The 27,648-nt window shown below is 37.1% G+C and overlaps 1 protein-coding gene across 1 annotated transcript in view; it reads left to right on the top strand.

The window, feature by feature from the left end:
• The window catches only part of LOC131429458 (neuronal PAS domain-containing protein 4B), a 155,243-nt gene that overhangs the window by 114,222 nt on the left and 13,373 nt on the right, over positions 1-27,648 (top strand). The window contains exons 8-9 of the mRNA XM_058593593.1: positions 4,296-4,402; positions 13,858-14,011. Of these exons, the coding sequence (XP_058449576.1) occupies positions 4,296-4,402; positions 13,858-14,011 (261 nt within the window). The remainder of the gene's footprint in view (positions 1-4,295; positions 4,403-13,857; positions 14,012-27,648) is intronic.

Raw genomic sequence — 27,648 nt, forward strand, 5'->3', positions numbered from 1 at the left:
TCAATTACAGCATCATCAACGTGCATTGCCCACATGAGACGAGACCCGATGACGAGAAGGAAGCATTCTACGCGCGGCTGGAACAAACCTACGACAGCTGTCCAGGGCGGGATGTAAAACTCGTCATCGGCGACATGAATGCTCAGGTAGGCCGGGAGGCAATGTACAGGCCCGTGATCGGGCTGGAGAACCTGCACGAGGTAACAAACGACAACGGTCAACGATGCGTAAACTTTGCAGCCTCCCGAGGAATGGTAGTTCGAAGCACCATCTTTCCCCGCAAAGATATCCACAAAGCCACCTGGAGATCACCTGATAAACATACGGAAAATCAAATCGATCTGTTCTCTTCTCCGAACATATCAATGTCCGCACCTACCGCAGTGCCAACATTGATTCTGACCACTACCTTGTTGCAGTTTGTATCCGCTCAAAACTATCGACGGTGCACAACACTCGTCGCACAGGAACGCCGGGATTCAATCTCGAGCAGCTACGTAGCGTTCGTACTGCAGCGGAGTACGCGCAACAACTGGAGCTAGTGCTACCAACGCAAGAGCAGCTTGGCGCGGCGACTCTTGAAGACGGCTGGAGGAACATAAGGTCCGCCGTGAGTAGCACTGCTGCAACCGTTCTAGGTACGAGGTTATCGAATCGAGGAAATGACTGGTTTGACCGCGAATGTCAGCAGTTGGTCGAAGAGAAGAATGCAGCAAGGGCGAGGATGCTGCAACACCGCACGAGGGCGAACGAGAACGATACAGACAGGCATGGAACAGACAGAACACTGTTTTCCGAAGGAAAAAGTTCATCAGGAAGACCAAGATCGCGAAGCGATGGAACAGCTGTACCGCGCAAATGACACACGGAAGTTCTATGAAAAGGTGAACCGCTCACGTAGAGGCTACACGCCACAGGCCGAAATGTGCAGAGATGCCAGTGGTAATCTTCTCACGAACGAACGTGAGGTGATCGACAGGTGGAAGCAGTACTATGACGAGCATGTGAATGGCGAAGCACAAGATACAGAGAACGGTACAGGAATCAATCTGGTTGCACGCTCAGTCGACGACATATCCTCACCCAATGATCTTTCGGAGATAAGTGAGGAGATCGGCAAGCTGAGGAACAACAAAGCCGCGAGCAATGACCAGTTGCCGGGCGAGCTGCTCAAACATGTAGAAGAGGCACTGGCTAGAGCGCTGCACTGTATGATTTCTAGGATTTGGAAGGAGGAGATTCTACTGCAGGAATGGATGGATGGAGTGGTATGACCCGTCTACAAAAAGGGCGATAAGCTAGATTGTTTCAATTACCGCGCAATCACATTGCTGAACGCCGCCTACAAGGTACTCTCCCAAATTCTTTGCGTCGTCTATCACCAATAGCTAAGGAATTTGTAGGGCCATACCAAGCGGGATTAACTGGAGCCCGCGCCACTACGGATCACATATTCGCGATAAGACAAGTACTCCAGAAGTGTCGTGAATACAACGTACCCACGCATCACCTATTCATTGACTTCAAAGCGGCATACGACACAATCGATCGAGAACAGCTATGGCAGATAATGCACGAATACGGTTTCCCGTAGAAACTGACGCGATTGATCATAGCAACGATGGATAGAGTGATGTGCTACGTCCGAGTATCTGGGACGCTCTCGAGTCCCTTCGAATCTTGGAGAGGGCTACGTCAAGGTGATGGACTTTCTTGTATCTTGTTCAATATTGCCCTGGAAGGTGTGATTCGAAGACCGAGGATCGACACGAGTGGCACGATCTTCCGAAAGTCCGTACAACTTTTTGGCTTCGCTGACGATATTGATATTGTGACACGTAACCTTGAGAAGATGACGAAAACCTACATCGGACTGAAAGCTGAAGCTAGGCGTATCGGACTGGCTATAAATGCGTCGAAAACCAAATACATGAGACGAAAAGGCTCTAGAGAAGAAACACTACGCCTCCCACCACGAATATTGATAGACGGTGACGATATCGAGGTGGTTGACGAGTTCGTGTATTTGAGCTCACTGGTGACCGCCGATAAAGACACCAGCAGAGAAATTCATAGACGTATTTTGGCAGGGAATCGTGCGTACTTTGGACTCAGAAAAACCCTTCGATCGAGAAAAGTACGCCAACGCACGAAATTGACCATCTAAAAAACGCTCATTAGACCGGTTGTTCTCTATGGCCACGAGACCTGGACTATGCTGGCAGAGGACCAACGCGCCCTCAGTGTTTTCGAAAGAAAGGTACTGAGGACCATCTATGGCGGAGTGCAGATGGAAGACGGAACTTGAAGACGGCGTATGAATCACGAATAGCAACAGCTGCTAGAAGAACCACCTATCGTACGGACAGCTAAAATCGGACGTCTACGATGGGATGGGCATGTCATAAGGATGTCGGACGGCAGCCCAGTGAAAATGGTTCTTGAATCTAATCCGACTGGTACAAGAAGGAAAGGAGCGCAGCGAGAAAGGTGGATAGATCAAGTGGAGGGTGATCTCAGCAGCATCCGTGCCTTGAGTGGCTGGCGACGAGCAGCCATGGACCGAGTTATGTGGAGACGTATGCTTGATACAGCAAAGGACACCCCAGGTCTATAGCTGTTAGGTAAGGTAAGTTGGATGGTTGCAGGGAACTTACTTGATGAAAAAAATCAATTTTGGGTACTCAGCATACTGTTTCATTAACAATCTTGGATTACTTGAACATTTGAGCAAACTTCGAATGAAAATATATAAATTGTTTACGAAAGTGAATTTAAGAACAGTTCAAGAAAAACCGTACAATACGAGAGAAGACTGTTAACGTACGAACAATCATACATATCGTTTGGAGTTCTCACTTTGCTTACCCAACGAACACAATGCCGTTTGTACATTTATTATGATATTCGTCCCTGGTCTCGGGCTATGGGGCTAGGCAATCGCAAATGGAACCAGCAAACGGCCGGACAAACGCCTTGCCGGTTGATACAGCATCGAAGATCGCAAATTTTATGTTGTTTATGGAATGAGCGGGGCGCAGGCTTCAGTTGCCGAGATGGAGACCAATGATTTTGCAAAACACCATCGGCCCATATCAGCGACTGTGGTCGCATCGGGGTGTGAACCTGGCTAAAGGAGATATGAATTCCGTCCTTTTACCAATACGGATTTTCGCATTTCTCGCCAGACCGTTCTACCAATGCAATGGTACGGGGGAGTGTTCCAATTAATATGCTTGTTTGCAACAATATTGCACAAGTGATAATTGAACTGTTCCAGTAAATGTTGTCAGTTGCCCCGGCAAATTCATTACCATTTTTAGTTCCGAAGGCTACCAAACCCTAAAATTAGCAGTTCGTTGATTAACAGTCATCATTATTCTTAAAATTCTATCGGTTGGTTTATTCACAAACATTTTTCGTTACTTGATACTGGTCTAGTAATAGCAAGATCATTTTATTAAAAAAATAAAAATAATCATATGTTTGAGATTCAACTCAATGATACTGAGAAAGGGTTTTACAGTTTGTTTTGCTTGGCACTAAATGTCCTTGTCTGAACACGATACATTCAGAGACCGTCTAACAAATTCATCGTACCAACTCAGCTGCACCATGCATGTCCCCAAATGCCGCACAAACCATCGGGCATGTAATCGATTTGTTAGAGTTACGAATCTCTACCATATTCAGATCGATTTCAATAGGATTCGATACCTTGGATGCACTCCTCTAGATTGTCCCTACTAATGAAAAAAAATAACAACAGCATTGTAAGACAAAAGCATACCCTCGGGGTCATTTTTGTTCGACAATAGCATCACCTTTTCCGGGAGTGTTTCTGCGACTCGCCGAAGCAACAACATACGATCTTAATTTTCACCGCTTGGTTTATTGAATTTTAATGCAAAACACCCCTCGATAATATTAATAATAATAATAATAATATACATGTTTGGTTCGCGTGAGCAGCAACGGCAATGTGGCGAGGGTGGGTCCAAAGCGTTAAACCTTGAAATTGCACAATATCTGCTCAAATGGGCATCGGCGTTTGCTTGCAGTTTGCTGCAGGTGCTGTTTAGTCACTGTGTGATCTGTGTTCCCTCGGATGCTTATGCTCTTACGGATCCGAAACGACGATATCGATGGGCGAGATCCGAGATTTGTTTCAGAGATAAACGTCCCCATATGTACAAAAGTTACGCGTCCTCCCAGACAGCTCCGTACTCCGTTTTGAGATCCTTTGCTAGAGAGAAGTAAAAAATTGACAATTTTCCGCTTTCGTCTCGTTTCAGTGGTGAATTTCATCTCGGCTACAGTCGCAGTGAACTGCAGGGCATTTCGTGGTACCAGCTGCTGCACTGGGAATCAACGCGGGAGGCGCAAAGCAAACATCGACTGAGTGAGTATGAGTTGTTGTTGTTGTTTTGGTTGTTGATGATGAGGATGGCAAGAGCCGCCGTTTCTTAGAAAGTCAACGAAAAAATTGGTTCCGATTCTCACGACGTTCTGTCACTACTGATGAACGCGCACTGATAGCGATCAGATGGAAGCAAATGATCGACATGCGATAACACAATAGTTGTTAGTAAAGATAATTCAAGTAATTATGATGATAACGACTGATCGATGGACGTTTGTTGATGATTTATCGTTTCTGAAAAAGCTCTAAAAAATAACATAAAGCAATTGAGTCCAAATCGATATCATTAGTCGTTTCACCAATCGCCGGTGTCCTTGCATTGACAACGAAGAGCAATATAAAAGTTATCAAACAGATATCGAAATTTCAAACTTACTGATGAGCAATTCTTGAAATAAACAGAAGAAACAATGTGAAAATCACTATCGACTGGCTCCAATGTGGGTAAAACTTTGCACACGTTTTCAGTATGGCAAACCATTTGAAGAGAGTTGTTAAATTTGATACTTTTTCAAGGATTATAAAATTTTTAAACTACATCGAACTGTAAGAACCTGTTCTAATCCACCCAGAGCTCAGTAATTGAAAATTCCCATAACTCAATTAAAATTCCTGATACCTCACATCACTTTCTTAAATGGGTCCAATTTTTATAAGCAAACTTATATATTTTTTTAATTTCTATTTTTTTAAATAACTATTTATTGGAATGTGAGTTAAAATTAAATAATTAAGATTTAAATTGGGTGTTCACCCACAAGTGGTGACTTTTCAGCCCTATTATATACATGATTTAATTATTACCATGAATACATCATTTGCTTCCGCAATTCTGAGATTTTTGTGTAGGGAAAATTCTAAACCTACTTGTATTGTGTAATGGGGAAAAGGAACTTATATACTAACTTACTAACTAATACTGAAAGTGAATCGATTCAATTGAAGGTTGCATCAATTTTTGTCGGAATTTGCTTATAATATTATGTGACATTACATCTAATGGTTCTAACATATATTTGTGAGTCTGTGTAACTCATTTGTACTAAACCAGGGATTTCAGAATTTTATTCTGAATCCTTTGAAGCGTTTTCTTCCTGGTGGAATTAACAATTTGTTTTTTAGACAGAGCTTAGAAATTCTGTTTATAAGAGGGTATAAACATTTAATATATTTATTACACTTTGCCTGGATTCCTTCAATATGACCCCTGAAAGTGCGTTTTTTGTCATACGTTAAACCAGACCCTGTCAGCTTGCAGCGAAATCAATCTTCAGTTCAACAACGCCATCGCACGGTGTCACATTCAACATATCATGTCAATTGTATGGGTGCGCAGTGCTGCTATTTTGGCGCGCACGAATTTAACATTTCTCTTCCCTACTTCTGTGTACGAGATTCGATGCGAACTCGCCTGAGGGCGCCATGCTCGCAAAAAATGTTGTTGCCAATGATTTGTTCGGGAAATGTGAGAGCTGGATATCTTGTTAATATGATGTCTTTGGTTAAACCTAAGTATTTTGATTGATCAGATCATGTCAATTCCAAGCCATTCAATTTGAGAATGTGATTATTGTTTGGTTTAAGAAAAGAAGCTCTTGGCTTATGAGGAAAGATAATTAATTGCGGTTTTGCTGCATTTGGTTTAATTTTCCATTTTGACAGATAATCACTGAAAATATTTAAACTTCTTTGTAGGCAACTGCAGATCACTCTTAGATTTCTACCTGTGGCTAACAGACTTGTGTCGTCACAGAATAGCGATTTCTGACAACCAACGGGTAGATTTGGAAGATCAGAAGTGAAAATATCATACAAGATTGGAGCTACGCTCGAACCCTGCGGAACACCGGCTCGTACGGGTAGCAATTCAGATTTACAATTCTGATAGCTAACCTGAAGAGTACGATCAGTTAAATAATTTTGAATCATTTTGATCAAATAAATAGGAAACTGGAGATCAGACATTTTTGCTATTAAACCTTTGTGCCAAACACTGTCGAATACTTTTTCTATGTCTAGAAGAGCAACTCCAGTGGATAACCCAGAAAATTTATTTGATTTTATCATGTTCGCTACCCTGACAAGCTGATGAGTAGTTGAATGTTCATAACGAAATCTAAACAGCTCTGGTGAAAAAATTGAATTCTCATTTATTATGAGACATCATTCTCAACAAGATATTTTTTTTCAAAAAGTTTACTGATAGAAGAAAGTGAACTAATTGGTCGATAACTTGATGCTTCTGCTGGCTTTTTATCAGGTTTGAGGATAGGATTTATTTTAGCGTTTTTCCATCTTTTTGGGAAGTAAGCTAATGAAAAACACTTGTTGAAAATTTTAACCAAGAGTCTCAAGGCAACATCGGGAAGATTTTTAATAAGAATATTACAAATATTATCATTATACTCACCCTTCATGTTTATAAGTTTCCTAATGATAGACTTTACTTCATCAAAATTTGTCTAAATAATGTCAACACTTGAGTTGAAATATGATCATATTTCAGTGAGACTTCATTTTCAATAGGACTCACAACGTTCAAAATAAAACTGTGGGCACTTTCGAACTGCTGAGCAAGTTTTTGAGCTTTTTCGTCATTTGTAAGAAGTATTTGATTTCCTTCCTTGAGAGCAGGAATTGGTTTCTGAGGTTTCTTAAGAACCTTAGAAAGCTTCCAGAAAGGTTTAGAATATGGTTTAATTTGTCCAACTTATTTAGCGAAATTTTCATTTCGTAAAAGAGTAAATCTATGTTTAATTTCTTTTTGTAAATCCTTAACTATGTTTTTCATAGCAGGATCACGAGAACGTTGATATGTCGTCGACGAATATTCTTCAACCAAATGAGCAGTTGAAGATTGTCATCGATGATAGGAGAATTTAATTTAGTTTGAGCTTTGGGAACTGAAAGATTTCTAGCCTCGATAATGTAATGATTCGAATTATCTATTGTTGTGCGGATATCCGCAGAATTTTCTAAAATAGTTTCATGATCCACATGGTTTTCAATGTGAGATCTGTAATCCAACCAATTAGCTCTATGATAGTTGAATATAGAACTAATTGGATTAATTAAAGCTTCGTTGGAAAGTCTGAATGTTACAGGAAGATCAAAGTCAGCATGTGTATTCGGTTCACTACAAATGTGACTTTGATCCGTTAGAACCAGATCAATTGTAAAGGGATTTTTCACGGAAGAGAAACAAGTCGGATTACTGGGATGAAGAACTGTGAAGTAACCAGCTGAGAGTTGATTATGAAGTATTTTACCATTACTGTTATTTTGCCTACAATTCCACTGGAAATGCTTAGCATTTAAGTCCCCTATTATGAAACATTCCGGTCGATATCTTGTGAGTTTTTGCAAATCGCCGTGAAAGAAATTTAATTGTTCGCCGGTGCATTGGAATGGCAAACATGCTCCAGCGATGAAATAAATTCCATGAATTATTTCAACTTCGAGCTTTCAATAACTTTAGTATTGAAAGAAGGTAAAATTCGATTTATAATTAACCGTTGGAAAAAAAATGGCAACTCCACCACCCATTCCAGTAAACCTGTCAAATCGATGAACCACATAATGTGGATCGCTTTTCAATTTGACATTTGGTTTAAGAAAGGTTTCTGTCACAATGGCAGTATGAATTTTGTGAACTTTGAGAAAATTATAAAATTCATCTTCACTCGATTTTAAAGATCGAGCATTCCATTTTAAAATATTCAAATAATTATTTAACATCACTGTTAAATTCATTATAATATTATTTGCAAATTGCCATCCGATTTGGAATGCTTAAAAAAGTGATGAAGTCGAATTCATTCGGATGATCATTTAAAAAAATTGATCTTGTAGGTAGATCATTTAATTTTCAGTTATATCGCCTAAATCGCCTTCGTTTAAAGAAGCGAATGGCAATGAAGAAATATTGCTAGGTAGATTTCTACCTGTTACACTAGTGTAAGAAGAAGATGATTTGGTCGATCTATCTATTGATAAATTGTGTTCGTTAGAAGATGAACTGGAAGGCGTTCCTGTGTTTTGATTATTTACATTAGAAGAATGAAGAGGTATTTGTCTACCTATTACCAAAGCGTAACTGTCATTAGAAGAATATGATGACGAGGTCGATCTACCTGTCAATAAATTGTTTTCGTTACAAGACGAATTGGGCGGCGTACCTGTTTTTGTATAAAATTCGGAGAAATAAGTGCCTTAGAAGAATTAGGCGTGACATTTATAACTTTTTTTTTATTTTTAGATATGTTCTGTAAATTTAAGGCAGTTGATTTGACTTGTTGTCTAAGCGAACGAGCGTTTAAATTTTTTCCCTGACAGGGCAATTCAAATAATTGGATTTATGATTTCCATCGCAATTTGAACATGAAAATTTATCAGTGGTTTCATTCATTGGACAAACGTCTTTCGAATGCGATTTACCACAATTCAAACCGTATAACCGTATATGACAATTTTTGATTCCATTGCCGAAGCCTTGGCAACGACGACATTGCGATAAGAGTGCAATACGATTATGCCGTTTATAATTTGTTTATTTGTCGTCATTCAAAAGTAGACCATAAGGATAATTACAATGATCGTCTTAAATTAGTAAACTATTCTAAATAGATCACTAAATAATGTATAATTTTTTATGAGTTGAATAATAATAATTGGCTTACCGAATAGAACTGAAATATTGCTTTAGTTTGTTTTTTGACATAGTGAAATCGACTGCTTCTGAATGCTTGTTGTATACAGCCATCAATTGATTTATTGGCCCATTTTTTGCATAGTTTGTTCACTGGTGGTTTGTAATGAAAATATTTCGATTTCTTAAACGCCGAGCTGGTATGTAAAAATTTAGTTTGGACAGGAGTTGACTGGAATCTATGCGATTTGAGACAATGTCATTTACAAATGAGACCATTGAAAATTCTCTGCGTTCTTTTAATGTTTGAATACTGATCAGCATACAGCGGGCTTTATAGGACGGAAGAGGAAGTCTTGTCCAACCTAATTTACGAAGTGCAAATAACAAAAATTGTTTTTGAACTGATTCTATTCGATCTTCCCATGTGATTAAGTAAGGTGACCAAACTAAGCTACAGTATTCTAGTACGGACCGAACATAGGCAATGTATAATGTTTTAATTGTATACGGATCGTGAAAACAGTAACAAAATCGTTTTATGAGTCCTAGCATGTTATTGGCTCTGTTTATGATTGTATTATAATGGTCAACAAAAGTCATTTTAGAATCTAGTATTATTCCTAAGTCCCTAATTCTTTCGCATTTTTGAACTGTTTGACTTCCAAGAGTAAGTATCAAGTCAGGTGTATTTCGTTTTTTACTGAATGTTATTCTACTGCATTTTTTCACATTTAGTTGAAGAAGACTTTTGTTACACCATGTACAAAAAGAAAGAATTTCTTCTTGATAAACCTTGGCATCCTCACTTTTCTCTATTTCTAAAAATAGTTTTATATCGTCTGCGTATATTAGAATTTTTATTTTTTTTAAAAGAAAGTAAATGTCGTTAACAAACAAGATAAATACAAGAGGACCTAAATGAGATCCTTGGGGGATCCCGGAACTGACGTGAATGGGGCTCGACTTTTTACCCTTAAATTTTACAATTTGTTGACGATTTGTTAGATAAGATTCCTACCAATTAAGAAGACCTGGTAAGATTCCCAATTTCTGTAATTTGAACGTAAGCATGGGTATGTCAACACGATCGAATGCTTTGCTGAAATCTGTATAAAGAGCTTCAATGTAATTTCCCTTGTCCATAGCGGTCAGGGTATAGTGGACGAATTCAAGCAAATTAGTAGTAGTGGAACGTCCTTTGAAAAATCCATGTTGCATGTGAGTAATTCTAGTTTTTATTTGACTAAACAGTTTGTCATTAACGATCGCTTCAAAGGGCTTCGGAATGCAAGAAAGAATAGCAATCCCGCGATAGTTGCATATGTCTGCTTTTTTCCCATTTTTGAAAATTGGTATAAGGAAAGAGTTTTTCCACGTATCTGGAAAAACTCCAGACTGAAGCGAATTATTAAAAAGCCAGCACAAAGGGGTTGCAAGATCTAATGCTAATTTTTTCATAAATATGGGTGGAATCCCATCAGGTCCGGCACTTTTAGAGACATCCAATTTGTTTAGGGCATCTATTATGTCTAGCACTTCGATTTGATTTACATTAATATCTTCAGTAAACTCTGGAATGTTCCCAATGAATTTTAATGTGGGAAATGAAACGTACTTTTTCTAAAGTTTTCAAATTGTTTACATCACTTCGATTGAAGTGTATTAAGTAAAGTTCATGGGAAATTCCCGAGCGTGATTTAGAAGTACCATTCACTCTTTTTTTTCATAAATATTACTTGGGTAGAGGCAAAACCAAGCAATTCTTTGAGTTCGTTTTTAATATCATCAGTACTGATCATTTGATAAGCCTTTCAAGACGTTCGTAATCTTCCAATCCATCAACCAAGACTCGACATTCTCCTCTTCGTCCGATTTGAAATGAGACTTTTACTTCCGGGAGAAAAGTAGAAAGCTCAGTAAGGAATGCTTTGAATTCGGAAATCATCACCGTCACTGGTGGCATAGATTGTTGTTTCTTTCCAGAACGACAAGCATCCATTTTGAAAACATTTGAAGAATTTTCATCTGTGTCGCTACAATCGGATTCAGGAAGAATCTCGTAAATATTGTTAGACGGCATAGGATCAACGGAAGGGAAATCCGTCCGTTGTCTTTTATTTTTACATTCAGATTCTATAAGATCGTGAATGTTATTAGAAAAATGTTGAATAACGGATTGTGATTTATTCCGTATTGAATTATTTTTAGCACTAGGCTTGTTGCCTTTCCGGTTGGACGCAAGCATTTTAGAAATGAATGAAATTTGAAATTAAATTAACTAGGCTAAATTAGTCTTCGATTAGACTCCTAGTTTGGAAAAGTCTGGATAAAGACTGATTTTGTGGTAGTCTTAATAAAGACTGATTAGTTCGAAGAATAGTTCTTTGAATAGCTAGCCTTAAAAAAGGCTGATTAATTTCTTAGTCTTGAAAAAGACTGATTATATTAGAATATCACTCTTTGTATAGCCTTGAAAAAGGCTGACTAATTGTTAGTCTTTAAAAATACTGTTAGTGATTCAAGTAGCCTTGAAAAAGACTGAACCCTTGCATCAATGAAACTCTAGGTAACCAGAAAAAATTTCCAGGAGTTAAGAGCTATACGCGTGCGGTGCGAACGACTGTTCAACACCGACTGCTTTTAATTTCTATGTTTTTCTTTCCAAGTTTTAAAAAATTGTTTATTATATATTATTTCAATTGAATCCAATAGAGCAATAAAGAAAAACTATGCAATCAATGTGAAACCCGACTTCGGAACCGAAGCCCGAAGGGCCGAGTGTCACATACCATTCGGTTCAGCTCGACGAACTGAGAAAATATCTTTATATGTGATTTTAGCAAACTTAGGCTCAAATGAAAGCCACTCTTGCTCCATATGAAATTTTGTATTGCGCATAAATCCGTGCAAAATCACTTATCATTGCAAGTGTCACCAACAACGGGCTGAGGTCCACTACGAGATTGATAATAACAGTTATCTTTCTCTGGACAAAACCAGCCTAGAGACCGTGTGGAATAAGGCAACAAAAAAATGTAGCAAAGAGTACATCCACTGAGTATAACCAGCACTTGGTTCAACAAACTGTTTTAATATATTCTTAATTATTTAAGACAATATTTCCTAATCTATTCTTCTGTACTTTAAATAATAATCTAATCTGGAAATCCTCTTTCGTGTTATTTATCATTCTTTAACATACGCTTTTGTCATCGTTTATACTCGTGGCGCGATTCGTTTCACTGAAAATGTTCCACTTCATTATTGTTCATAGTTTTCTTCATTTCATAAGCAACAATTGCTCTCATATATTCTTACTAAATTATTTCTAGCCAAAATTAGACATTTTTTGTCGTGTGTGTGTCGAGGTCTAGAAATCGACCCCCTATTGTTTGATATAAGTTGTTATTTGAAATATTTACACTTTATGATAATATTTTCAGTAGTATGAAATAACTACAAAAAACTCAAAATTATAGTTTGCTAAGATGTTTGGTATCAACGAGTATAAAAAAAAACTTGTTTGTACTTATCGTACTCGGACGACGGATTTGAGTGAGCGACATTACTGAGTAGGTATAAAATGTAAAAATTCGGCTGTGAAGTCTGAATGAAACAGAAAGGCTAAATTTTAAACACAATTCTACCTGTAGTTCCGGATTACCTTTTACGTGGGACGTTTGTTCGTGGATGTCTATTGAGCCATCTCGGAGAAAAATGAGATTTTGTTCCAATTTTCGGTAATTTCGGAACTGCTTTCCGAAGACTATGGACGTATGGTCAGCAACTCACATGACTTATACATATAAGAAAAGTTTTGAGCCCAATTTAGTTTTTGATTGCTATTTCCGGTGCTTGCGGGACCGGATTCCGGGCACCAGTATAACCGATGTCAACTTGCCAGACCTGTGGAATGGTGGTATTTATTTACAGTTTTTGTGAAATTAGCATCTATAAAGATGTAACATTTTTTAAGTGTGCACTCTTAGGAAAATCGAAATTTACGCTCGACGTAAATTCAAGCATGCCGTAATTTCTCCGCTGATGATACAATATTACATCTATGAACACGTAAAACTAATTTTTGTGTCTGTTTCGATGTAACTGTATAGCATATTTTTACATGCTTTGAATTGTAAATTTACGACGCTCCTTTTGTGTGCAACTATGAAGACGATTTTTTCTAAATGTATTAATAATAGATTTTTGGAAAATACTTGAATCTAAACCACAAATTGGGAAAAACTAATAAAAGTTCAGGTTAAATTTTTGATCTTAACTTTTTTTTCTAATTAAACCAACAAATCAACCAACCAGTAATTGAAACATTCTGACTAATCAACCTCCTCCGGTGAATCTATCATTGAACTCATCAAGATAATACAACACTAAAAAGCCCCATCCATCTTGCAACAATCATTCAAACTTTTTTGTTTCGACCTTCTGGACTGGCCAGCACAGAGCCATCAAGAACAATCTCGCTTCGGGGCCGTAAGTGGTATCATATATTAACTGGCCGTTACTCGGTTCCCCATCGCACATTAATCAATGACCCTAATCGATATGGTTGGGTTTTTTACTTTTAGGCCTTCTCCGCGTCTCGCTTTTTGCTAGTCGTTCCAATCGAGTGCTGCTCCCGCCAAGTCCGCTCCCCGCTCGAGAAATAATTGATTATGGAGCACACACATTAGGCAAATTGAAATTTATCCCCAACGATTAATCTTATTTTACCAAATTTTCACCTATCTTTTTCTCTTTTTCTTGTTTGCTCTTCCATCCGCAGTAACCCAATCTGAACAGGACCGTTCCTGCATACTGCTGGTTCGGATGCAGCGGCGGCAGAACGACTTCATCTGGGTGCACGTGGTGCTGCAAGTCCGTGACGGCCAGGACTCGAACCAACAGTCGGTGATCGTGTGCACAAACCAGGTCTTGAGGTAGGTCCCTACATGCCATCCGCACTGCCATCAACGGCCAGTACTGTCGACCATTTCACTCGCAATAACCTCCCCGGAACTTGCCACAGTCAAGATCACTATCTGGACGGTTGTACCACCGTGATCGATTGAAACCCTTTATAATATAGCTTACCATGGCCGAACGCTTGACAGTTATTGAGTCGGCGCAATAAATGTGCACTTAAAAACTTCTGATCGGTGATCTTGATCGGTATCGCGGATCGGTGCGCTCTCCGGTCCGCCCCATAAAGTAATCTGCCATCGACAGGTCGAGATTCGGAATCGAGTAGATTTTGATCGCTTGATGGAAAACAAGACGAAATGGACAAGCCGAAAGACGGTGGAACAAGCGGCGCAAGCAGCTAGCTCGTGTCGTTGCGAGAATGCTCTGTTTGTAGGTTAAATTGATTCTGGAATGTTTACCGATTAAGTTGGGTGGCAATCGGTGGAGTTGTTTAAGTTTCAAATTATTCTGAAAAAGAAGTTTACAAATTTACTTGCAGTTGACACATATAAGCACAATAGATTGTTGGTATCAAAAGGAGCTTATAATATTCATTCATTCATGGGATTCAAAAGGATATTATAATATTCATCGAAACTTCTCATAGCCAACCAAATATTCTGCGCCTGTCATTACTGAACTTGCTTTTTCTAAGGAACCAGCTTTTTCAAATACTTTCTTGATTACAAAAACTCGGGTTGGCGACGCATAGGGCGATTATCTTATATACAAGTTGTCGTATAGGGGAAGATGTTCGGTTGCCGGCACCCCACCGTAACTTTTGAGAGAAAACAGATAGTGTCATTTCGACAAATGTCATGAACAAACAGACGCTTGCACTTTTTGCTGCACTTAAAACAAATTTTAATTGCGTGAATTATAACCGGGGGTAAATAAACGATATAAATCAATCAATCAATTGCGTGAAAATCAACATAAAAGTTTTTTATGACTTTTTCTATAGTATCATAAATTGAAAAGCATCAATCGAAATTTATTTATTTATTTATTTGTTTGTTTGTCTTCGAGTTAAAAAATAATTACGCACAGACTTAGACTTATACTAATTTAATCCTAATCTTATTCTTTGTTTGAAAGTCTCTTTGCTAATATAAAAATCAAATAAATTAAAAACGCTATTGAATTGTTTACAGAAAACGTGCAGTGGATTTTTTTGGCCGTACTGCCTTCTATGAACTGATGATCGGAAGAAATCCATTCCGCGTAGCAATATCCAATTTAGCTAAAAGAGCATCCAATTTAGCTAAAAGAGCATCACAGTCAATGTTGTTTGAGAGCAAGTCGAAAACGAATAGTTGCTGTAGGAAGATTCGCCTATCACGTAAAGTAGGCAAACTTATGAGAGCGCAGCGATGTTCATAAGCAGGTAGTTGGAAACGATTTTGCCAAGGAAGTCGTCTAAGAGCAAATCTCATAAAGCTCTTTTGAACACGTTCGATACGATAGATATGAATGGAGTGATACGGGGACCACACAATAACTCCGTACTCAAGGATGCTCCGAACCAGGGAAATGTAAAGTGTCTTTAGACAATAAACGTCTGTGAAGTCTCGAGTTACACGTTTGATTAGTCCCAGTACTGCAAATGCCTTAGCAGTAACCGTTGAGTAGTGTTCTGTAAAACGAAGCTTGAAGACAATTGCCTGTATTTCAGTTATTTATTATTGTATTCAAGATCTTTTTTTATACAAATGTAGCGTTTTCTTCATACTTTTAAGAAAAAATACGGATAAAATTATTCGTCACGGTTTTGAAGGAATTCTCGAATTTTTCCTGTAACACGGCTCAGTAGGTGGCGCACACCTTCTTCGTCCATCGTTTTAGCTATCTTATTCCACCAGGTCGTCATCTGATTGATGTCTTTGACAACGTTTCCCTTTGCCTTGAGTCTCCTCTTCATGATTGCCCAGTATTTCTCAATAGGGCGGAACTGGGGGCAGTTGAGTGGGTTAAGGTTTTTCGGAACAAACTAGACCACTTTCTCTGCATACCATTCTTAAACGGCTTTGCTGTAATGACAGCTTGCCAAATCTGGCCAAAACATTACAGGATGGTCGTGGGATCGAATGAACGGTAAAATTCGTTTTTGGAGACACTCTTTTTGCTATAGTTCCGATGTCATTGTCTTATTTGTAACGAAAACTTTCGTTTTTTTGCCGCAGCTGCAAATGCCCGGCCAAATCATAAATTTTCTTGCAAATTTGTCGGCAAAAACAAATTTACACTATTCTGTTTTATTGTCCGATTTGGCTGTTTGCTAGCTCGATACGACTTGATTCCTTCCCGGAGTCGAGTTCTCCTCACGGTACTATGGGCAGCACCGAATTTTCTGGCCAAATCACGGTCCGACAGATTAGGATTCCTCTTAATCGTCTTCAAAATCTTACCACGCAATTTCCGGTCGTCAGTTCGACTCCGACGATCGGCTTGAGGCTTCCGAATCGTCGTCAATGTTTCCTTACACCGTTTGATAACGCGCCATACGGTATTTCTGGGCAAATTCTGCTGTTTAGCTAGCCTAAATGCAGACCACAATGGATTTTCCAAATAACTGTGCACAATTTTTTTTCCTTCTTTCGGCTTCCATGTTGATTGTTTACAAAGTACAGTCGATTTTCGGAATGTCAAAAATCATACGTGAAGCTGACAAAATTCCCGACACGTGGGCGCCAAGAGCTTCCAAATCCGTCCACCAGGAGCGCCACAATATGGGCAAAAGTTTGTTCCAATTCTAAATGAAGCAAGCTTTACATGGTATTAAAAGACGTTAGTCTATCACATAGGTCGTTGATAAAGAGCACAAATAGTAGTGGCCCAAAATGACTTCCTTGGGGTACTCCAGATGTGATAATGAAACTACTTGAAAACGAAGTGGAGTGGATTGAATATTCATGAGGTGAAATCGATCTATTTCGTGATTTAATACCGGTTGCTATCAAAATTTTCCCAACCAAAGTTTTTTTTTGTAATTTTCAAAATGTCTACCGATTTCGATTACTGGCACCCCAAGGTGTTCAGTTACCGGCACCCCACAAATCGCGAAAACTTGTCAGTGATATGCAGAGATTCCAAGTCTGCAAATTTGTCCGTAAATTATCAAATTGCTTAGTTAACATGTAAACCTTTTTTCGTCTAAAGTCCTTTTACAGACTTTTGAAGCTTCGATTGTTTGCAGACATTCGTCAGAAATTACAGACTTTTGAAAATTGGCGCGATCTTTTCGTTTTTGCTAGCTCAACTTATTGTATTAACTGGCATCGCTGGTGATATGCAACACGTAGACAACTTGAGGGCTTCAATATATCCGTCATATAAGTAAAAACATTGGTTCTCTGGTTCTGTTAGTCATGACGACTTCAAACAAATCGTCCAAGTCAAGGAAAATGAACTTTTATGCACTGATTAATGCCATTAAACGTTGCTTAGTGGATAAGAAGCTAATAAATTCGACTGCAGCCACGTATTCAATCCCGCGAAGTCGGTGAAAGACCGGCCTAATCAACACCAAGGCACCACTATACAAATCATTGGCCAAGAGACCCATGGCGAAGTCACCACAGACAATGAAGACTTTTGTCCAAAATGCCTCCGAAAAGAATAAATTTCGTTTTTTCTTTGAATAATTGCAGTTTTTACTTATATTTTTCCATTTTTAGCGAAATTTCTTGGGGTGCCGGTAGCCGAATACATTTTTTGTAATGGCCAAAATTTATCATCTTGCTAAATAATAAAGTTTTTTCAATCGATTGAATCAACTTATTGTCTTATTCAGTTGTTAGCTATAGACTTTAGCTTTTCATTGATATATAGATGTCTGCAAAATGTGCACTTAGTCAGAAGTTATAAACGTAAAAGAAAAGGGTGCCGGTAACCGAACACTTTCCCTTATAATTATTATACTCACGACCGATACCCTTATATCTAAACATATTCTCTGTTCATCAGACACCCAACGCTAGTTTTCTCGGTCTATACATTTGTTCAATTAGATTAGATAATTCGGTCGATGTACGTTAACAACTCGGTCTGTTGTAGAACTGTGTCTACCACAGCTCAGGGTGGTGGAAACGGTAAACGCGTATGCACGGATCGCATAAGAACACAGGTTCGAGTCCTGCCTCTGAGCGTATATTTTTCCATAAAAACATCTTTTCTGTGAGTTTCTCATTTATTTGGCTTCTTCAATATATGTTTCCACTTAGTCATTGCGCAAACTGAACTTAGTTATGGCGGCTTTACGTCAAACCAACTGAACAAAAAATCAATAATTTTTTGAAATGTTTTACAATTTGAATGCACAAAGAAAAAGTAAATGGTTTTTAAAAATTGTTAGACCCTACCCGCCTCTTAACGACCCTACACGACTCTTAACAACCAACGTGAGTAAAACTCATCTACCCGATTATGCAGTTGAATTAGCTTTAACACGCTAGAAGTCTAAAATACCTTATTTTCATATAAAGCTAATAAATGCCTTACATGACAGAGTATTTTTTGATTAAAAAAAACCTTTTTTAATCCACCTAGGGGTGTAATGATGCCTTTCTTATATTACTGATATTTTCAAAAACATCACTAGATGATTCTGTCAAGATTTTTTTTCAAACTTAAATAAAATCAAAAACTTTTGTCGTGAACACGACATACTTTACTATGGGGCACCTTTTCCTAATTTACCCCCTGAGAGAGTGATAGATTTTTGATCGTGAATATCTCTTGTTGTTTCAAACGAATCAACACAATTTTTGCTACTTGCCATCGGAAATATGATCACAATTTTATGATAAAATGTTCAGTTGTGTGACATAATCACAAACAATACAAAAAAAAACTTTTCTGAAATGTTTGGTATTAGCGAGTATTGAAGAGTAAAACACATGACCTGCGTTTGCCTTTCTCGTAATTCAAAAGTTCATAGCTCAGTGATCTATGGAAGGATTTATATAATCTTTAAATAATTCAACTTGAACGTGTATTGCAACAACATTAAAGTTTTTAAATAGTACACTATTGAAAAACCTGTCTGATTTGACCCATTTCAGCACCAGCTAATCAGAACGCGTCCTGAGAAAGAGAACGAAATACGTGCTACTCCAGCGATATAAAAGCTGAATATTTTACTTTTTCTATCATTTTGTAGGGAACGGTTATAAAAGCAAGACACACACGAGAGTAACATCGGGCCGAGCACACAGCGTTACTACACCAGAAATCTGCCATCTGAAATCATCAGTCGTCATGGGAGCGTTGCTCAGTTAGGGTGTGGGAGCAACATCGAAGACTTTACGCTAAAATGTCGCGAGCGGCAGTCGCAGCCGGGCCGCGGTCACACAGCAAAACCACAGCAGAAGCCTGCCAGCTGAAGTCATCAGTTTACACCTGTTGGTCGTGGAAATTCAAAGCACTTTTCAGCGCTACAAATCATCATAGAGAATTAGTTGAATTTTCTCTATTTCGTACCAAAAGCATCAGATTCATCAAAATGGAAGTAGACAAAGTTTGCACCGTCACTAACACATTTAATTGCGACTCACGCAATGCTAAAATGAAAGTATTGATGTAGAACACATCTTTATGCTAGTATGGGTGTCGTTTCGAAATATGCCGTGCGTAACAGGGTTACCACATATACAGATTAATCTGTATTTTATTTCGCCTGAAAAATACAGATGCAAATATTGCGAAAGGAAAAAATTTCTTTAAAAACAACGCTAAAAATCCACATTTCTTTAAAAAGTGGTTGGAGTAAGTGGAATTCAAAATCCGGGTTTGATTGGAAGCCCACATGATATGTTTATGCTATATTTTTCTTTCATGCATGGCATATTTTTTAATATAGGTATTATAGCGGCTCGTTTACTTATCTTGAACATACTTCTGATGTTATTTGTTTTTCAAGAAGTAATCATAATAATGAAATAATAATAATAAGATATGATTGTTATTATCATTGTTGGTTTTCCTATGTTTTGAGTGCGTGCCAAATTTTTCAATAATTATTATGAAATACTAGTGATAATATTACGAATAGCGGAGTTAAAGTTCTTGATATATTCCAATAATTTTGCATCTTGTTGATTAGCTTGAATCCGCGGTGAATAATGTTATATTGAATAATTGATTTTATTATTTCTAATTTTTTTTATGAAATTTGACCATTTGCCCATTATTATTAGTATTATTTTAATATTAATAATAATACAAATAATAATAATAATAATAATAATAATAATAATTATTATTATTATTATTATTATTATTATTATTATTATTATTATTATTATTATTATTATTATTATTATTATTATTATTATTATTATTATTATTATTATTACCATTATTATAAATATGAAAATTACTATTGCAAAACCAAGTCTCTACTTGAAAGTTTTCAATAAAATAAACTACAAATTTGTTGTACCTAGCCTATATTATCAAATTTAAAAGTGATTGTTCATTTTATAGAATATACAGTTTGGGAATAGTAGCTGTTTAATGTAACTAATCTGTTCTTTAGTGTAGGCATCGTTTCAAATTCTAGTAGTGCAAAAGGGGAAAGCTTGCGCAATTCACAAAATCGATCAACTAACTGATATCCGGAAGTGTGACGGAAGCGTGTCAGTTTTTTTTTCGTTTTTACGACTACCAGTTATGTCTCTAACATTACCCACCCGCCTTTTTGGGTATAAACTACCATAACCTTTTTAATTTGTAAACAGTTATGTCAAGTTAATATAGATTTTAATGTGGCAATCCTGTACGCTATACAAAATTGAACAGAGCATGCTGTGTACTAGGCGGTGGCGTTTTCTTCTTCCGTACCGATGCGTACCTGTTTTGCATCATTTTGTATGACAGTTTTAAAGGTTTGATACTCATTGCCCGAACCGAAAGTCCGAAACCGAAATTTTGAAAATTGGCGCGATCTTTTCGTTTTTGTTAGCTCAACTTATTGTATTAACTGGCATCGCTGGTGATATGCAACACGTAGACAACTTGAGGGCTTCAATATATCCGTCATATAAGTAAAAACATTGGTTCTCTGGTTCTGTTAGTCATGACGACTTCAAACAAATCGTCCAAGTCAAGGAAAATGAACTTTTATGCACTGATTAATGCCATTAAACGTTGCTTAGTGGATAAGAAGCTAATAAATTCGACTGCAGCCACGTATTCAATCCCGCGAAGTCGGTGAAAGACCGGCCTAATCAACACCAAGGCACCACTATACAAATCATTGGCCAAGAGACCCATGGCGAAGTCACCACAGACAATGAAGACTTTTGTCCAAAATGCCTCCGAAAAGAATAAATTTCGTTTTTTCTTTGAATAATTGCAGTTTTTACTTATATTTTTCCATTTTTAGCGAAATTTCTTGGGGTGCCGGTAGCCGAATACATTTTTTGTAATGGCCAAAATTTATCATCTTGCTAAATAATAAAGTTTTTTCAATCGATTGAATCAACTTATTGTCTTATTCAGTTGTTAGCTATAGACTTTAGCTTTTCATTGATATATAGATGTCTGCAAAATGTGCACTTAGTCAGAAGTTATAAACGTAAAAGAAAAGGGTGCCGGTAACCGAACACTTTCCCTTATAATTATTATACTCACGACCGATACCCTTATATCTAAACATATTCTCTGTTCATCAGACACCCAACGCTAGTTTTCTCGGTCTATACATTTGTTCAATTAGATTAGATAATTCGGTCGATGTACGTTAACAACTCGGTCTGTTGTAGAACTGTGTCTACCACAGCTCAGGGTGGTGGAAACGGTAAACGCGTATGCACGGATCGCATAAGAACACAGGTTCGAGTCCTGCCTCTGAGCGTATATTTTTCCATAAAAAACATCTTTTCTGTGAGTTTCTCATTTATTTGGCTTCTTCAATATATGTTTCCACTTAGTCATTGCGCAAACTGAACTTAGTTATGGCGGCTTTACGTCAAACCAACTGAACAAAAAATCAATAATTTTTTGAAATGTTTTACAATTTGAATGCACAAAGCAAAAGTAAATGGTTTTTAAAAATTGTTAGACCCTACCCGCCTCTTAACGACCCTACACGACTCTTAACAACCAACGTGAGTAAAACTCATCTACCCGATTATGCAGTTGAATTAGCTTTAACACGCTAGAAGTCTGAAATACCTTATTTTCATATAAAGCTAATAAATGCCTTACATGACAGAGTATTTTTTGATTAAAAAAAACCTTTTTTAATCCACCTAGGGGTGTAATGATGCCTTTCTTATATTACTGATATTTTCAAAAACATCACTAGATGATTCTGTCAAGATTTTTTTTCAAACTTAAATAAAATCAAAAACTTTTGTCGTGAACACGACATACTTTACTATGGGGCACCTTTTCCTAATTTACCCCCTGAGAGAGTGATAGATTTTTGATCGTGAATATCTCTTGTTGTTTCAAACGAATCAACACAATTTTTGCTACTTGCCATCGGAAATATGATCACAATTTTATGATAAAATGTTCAGTTGTGTGACATAATCACAAACAATACAAAAAAAAACTTTTCTGAAATGTTTGGTATTAGCGAGTATTGAAGAGTAAAACACATGACCTGCGTTTGCTTTTCTCGTAATTCAAAAGTTCATAGCTCAGTGATCTATGGAAGGATTTATATAATCTTTAAATAATTCAACTTGAACGTGTATTGCAACAACATTAAAGTTTTTAAATAGTACACTATTGAAAAACCTGTCTGATTTGACCCATTTCAGCACCAGCTAATCAGAACGCGTCCTGAGAAAGAGAACGAAATACGTGCTACTCCAGCGATATAAAAGCTGAATATTTTACTTTTTCTATCATTTTGTAGGGAACGGTTATAAAAGCAAGACACACACGAGAGTAACATCGGGCCGAGCACACAGCGTTACTACACCAGAAATCTGCCATCTGAAATCATCAGTCGTCATGGGAGCGTTGCTCAGTTAGGGTGTGGGAGCAACATCGAAGACTTTACGCTAAAATGTCGCGAGCGGCAGTCGCAGCCGGGCCGCGGTCACACAGCAAAACCACAGCAGAAGCCTGCCAGCTGAAGTCATCAGTTTACACCTGTTGGTCGTGGAAATTCAAAGCACTTTTCAGCGCTACAAATCATCATAGAGAATTAGTTGAATTTTCTCTATTTCGTACCAAAAGCATCAGATTCATCAAAATGGAAGTAGACAAAGTTTGCACCGTCACTAACACATTTAATTGCGACTCACGCAATGCTAAAATGAAAGTATTGATGTAGAACACATCTTTATGCTAGTATGGGTGTCGTTTCGAAATATGCCGTGCGTAACAGGGTTACCACATATACAGATTAATCTGTATTTTATTTCGCCTGAAAAATACAGATGCAAATATTGCGAAAGGAAAAAATTTCTTTAAAAACAACGCTAAAAATCCACATTTCTTTAAAAAGTGGTTGGAGTAAGTGGAATTCAAAATCCGGGTTTGATTGGAAGCCCACATGATATGTTTATGCTATATTTTTCTTTCATGCATGGCATATTTTTTAATATAGGTATTATAGCGGCTCGTTTACTTATCTTGAACATACTTCTGATGTTATTTGTTTTTCAAGAAAGTTATCATAATAATGAAATAATAATCATAAGATATGATTGTTATTATCATTGTTGGTTTTCCTATGTTTTGAGTGCGTGCCAAATTTTTCAATAATTATTATGAAATACTAGTGATAATATTACGAATAGCGGAGTTAAAGTTCTTGATATATTCCAATAATTTTGCATCTTGTTGATTAGCTTGAATCCGCGGTGAATAATGTTATATTGAATAATTGATTTTATTATTTCTAATTTTTTTATGAAATTTGACCATTTGCCCATTATTATTAGTATTATTTTAATATTAATAATAATACAAATAATAATAATAATAATAATAATAATAATAATAATTATTATTATTATTATTATTATTATTATTATTATTATTATTATTATTATTATTATTATTATTATTATTATTATTACCATTATTATAAATATTAAAATTACTATTGCAAAACCAAGTCTCTACTTGAAAGTTTTCAATAAAATAAACTACAAATTTGTTGTACCTAGCCTATATTATCAAATTTAAAAGTGATTGTTCATTTTATAGAATATACAGTTTGGGAATAGTAGCTGTTTAATGTAACTAATCTGTTCTTTAGTGTAGGCATCGTTTCAAATTCTAGTAGTGCAAAAGGGGAAAGCTTGCGCAATTCACAAAATCGATCAACTAACTGATATCCGGAAGTGTGACGGAAGCGTGTCAGTTTTTTTTTCGTTTTTACGACTACCAGTTATGTCTCTGACATTACCCACCCGCCTTTTTGGGTATAAACTACCATAACCTTTTTAATTTGTAAACAGTTATGTCAAGTTAATATAGATTTTAATGTGGCAATCCTGTACGCTATACAAAATTGAACAGAGCATGCTGTGTACTAGGCGGTGGCGTTTTCTTCTTCCGTACCGATGCGTACCTGTTTTGCATCATTTTGTATGACAGTTTTAAAGGTTTGATACTCATTGCCCGAACCGAAAGTCATATCTGGATGAGATGGCACAGTATCTTTTAAGACACTGAGAGCTTTAATTTGAATCATGATTTATGGCAATCGGTTTAACCATTGCTGAGAAAACGAAGTTAGTTCCGTTTTTGGAGCCTTTTGAGCACTATTACCGGTGCGTTCGGAAGCGGAAACCGGGGACTAGTAGTCCCAAAGTTGATTTATATATCCACTAGCTAACAAGATCTGTCAACCAGAAGAATTTATGAAAATTTGCACCTCGGTTTGCCATCACTTTTGAAAAAATTCTCATGGATTTGAAAAATGTTTCGCCTATCGCGCTTTATTACCGGAACCAAAAGTCGGATCTAGATCAACTTATCGGAAACTTTTTAAAGAATTTTAAGATCTTTTATTTGCATCTTAGTTTGTAAAATTTTCACATATTGCCTTGTAATTCCGGAACCGGAAGGCGAATAAAGGTTAAAGTCAATAATGAGCTATGGGACCATAAGACCTTTTGTTTGAATCTATGTTTGTAAAAATCGGTCACGCCATCTCTGAGAAAAGTGAGTGACAATTTTTTTTCATTTTTTTGGTACATATCACCCTGTAATTTCAGAACCGGAAGTCGGATCGGGATAAAATTCAATTGCAATCTATGAAACCATAAGATCTTTCATTTAAATATGAGTTTGTGAAAATCGATTCAGCCATCTATGAGAAAATCGAGTGATATTATTTTTTCTCATACACACATACATGCACAGCCTTTCTATATGAGTATGGCAAAACCCCCAAATTAAAAAAAAATATCTCCTCCGCCGTTTTTTATAAACATGCTCGAAAATATTTTGTATCAAATGCAAGGAACATATTGTTTTCTTGTTTGCCTTAGATATAGCAGTTTAAAAATAACATGTTTTTGAACTAGTTTTGCTCATAACTTCGGTTCAGAAAACGTTACCTGAATGTGCTAGTCATAAAAAAATGTTTTTAATAAACTCCAAAAGATATTTAAAGACACCAAAAACGAGAATATATAAATAAAAAAGCTAGAGTAAAAAAATCGAGATTTATAGGAGCACCCTACACAGATAAAAATATTTTGTAAATTTACATTTATGTATTTTCATGCACATATTTGGAGCAGGCAATTGAATGGAATATTACATTACAAAACTAAGCGGTTTGTAAATATACAGCCTTGTTCAATGAAAAACTAAATGAATATTAATGTAATTTTACATCAATCATGGTTTTAAATCAGATTTTCGTTTCAACTGACGTCTATTTCATAGTATTATCGGTTTACATGCCGTGTAAGTTTCATCATTTCTTTCTGTGTAATATTAAAATAGCTGTAACACTAAAACCGTTAGAGATAAGGAGTGTATCGAAAATAAGCTATCCACAAATTTTTCTTTCAAATTATGATAGAAAACGATAAGTTATTCAAACTAAAAATTGATCCTTTATTGTACGAGGTTAAACTTGAGCATAATGAAAACGGGATGAAATCTATGTTATTCCTTCACGAATTTTCCAACTTTTAATCGAACGCTCTTCATCAAGTTCCGGACAAGTGTTGCATCGCATTTTTTGGACGCTTGACCCCAAATATTTTTGAACTTCTGCGTGTTCCCAACTGCTTACCAGTCTTCTTGAAGACCCTCTTCACGATAACGTTCGATGGGTCGAAGCTGAGGGCAATTTGGTGGATTGATATTTTTCTCAACGAGATTTATACCCTTTTCCGCAAGCCAATTGAGAGTGGTTTTGGCATAGTGAGCCGACGCTAAATCCGGCCAAAACAAAGGAGGTGTACTATGCTTCTTATATAAAGGCAGCAATCTCTTCTGGAGACACTCAGATCGATTGATTTCTGCATTTATAGTTCCGGATGTGTAAAAATGTTTGACTTCAAACCACATGAACATATTGCTTGCCATACCAGTACCTTTCCGCCAAATTTCTCCACTTGAATCGACCTGTCCGCATCGCTCACATTCTCCAACGACGACAGTAAAGTAATGTGGACCTGGAAGGGTTTTTGAGTCCTCCTTTACATAAGTCTCATCGTCCATCGAAACGCATGCATCCGGACACTGCAAAAGACGCGAATGCGATTTCCGGGCCCTCGTTGCTGCTCGCTTCTTCTGTTCTACACTTTGTTTCGAGATTTTCTGCTTTTTCTGCTTTTTCAGGTGATTTCGCCTCTTGATACGCTGGATAATTCCGACACTCGCTCCTGCTTTTTTGGCCAAATCACGTATTGACATTGATTTGTTCTTCATGATTAGAGATATCACTTTCTGGTCCAGTTTCGGGTTGAAAGAGCCGGGTTTTCTGGCTCTTCCTGGTAGCTCATCCAAAGAATAGTGTTCTCCAAACTTATTAATGATGGTTTTAACACTGGCATGATGAATTGCAAACCGCTTCGCCAATTTTCGCATAATAATACCCTTCTCACTTAGCCATGTGTCCAGAACCTTAATTTTCACTTCCTTTTCAATACGCAAAATTTGGAAAACGCAGAGCTTCAACCGCACAAACAAGTGAACAAACGAAAGCTGACAGCCAAACGCACAGCATGCTGTGATCTGAGCATAAAAAACTATCACAAATACATCCGTACAATACAAATGTATATGGATAGCATATTTTCGATACACTCCCTATCTCAATGCACAGTGGTTCAAAAGACCAATTTTGCGCTTTTGAAGTCTGAGGACACAGGGTCACGTGTTGAGTTTTAAATCGACCACGTGGCTCGCTCAATTCCCTTTGCGCATCGTATTTCTCTTGTACTCTCTAGTATATGAGCAAACTGTACCGGGTTGCCAGCATATATTTTATTATTTTGATGAGAAGTTTTATCACATTAATCTATAGTATGGGTTGGACATTACATGGATTCCAATGAACAATGAAAAAATATTCAACTTTCACAAAGATTGAATGTCTGTGTGTTTGGCAGCCTTGTCGAGCCAATTTTATTTCTCTCTCCTTTTTCAGAATGCTATCAGGAAAACAAAGCGA

This window comes from Malaya genurostris, chromosome 2 (genome assembly GCF_030247185.1).
Source record: "Malaya genurostris strain Urasoe2022 chromosome 2, Malgen_1.1, whole genome shotgun sequence".
NCBI classification, from domain to species: Eukaryota; Metazoa; Arthropoda; class Insecta; order Diptera; family Culicidae; genus Malaya; species Malaya genurostris.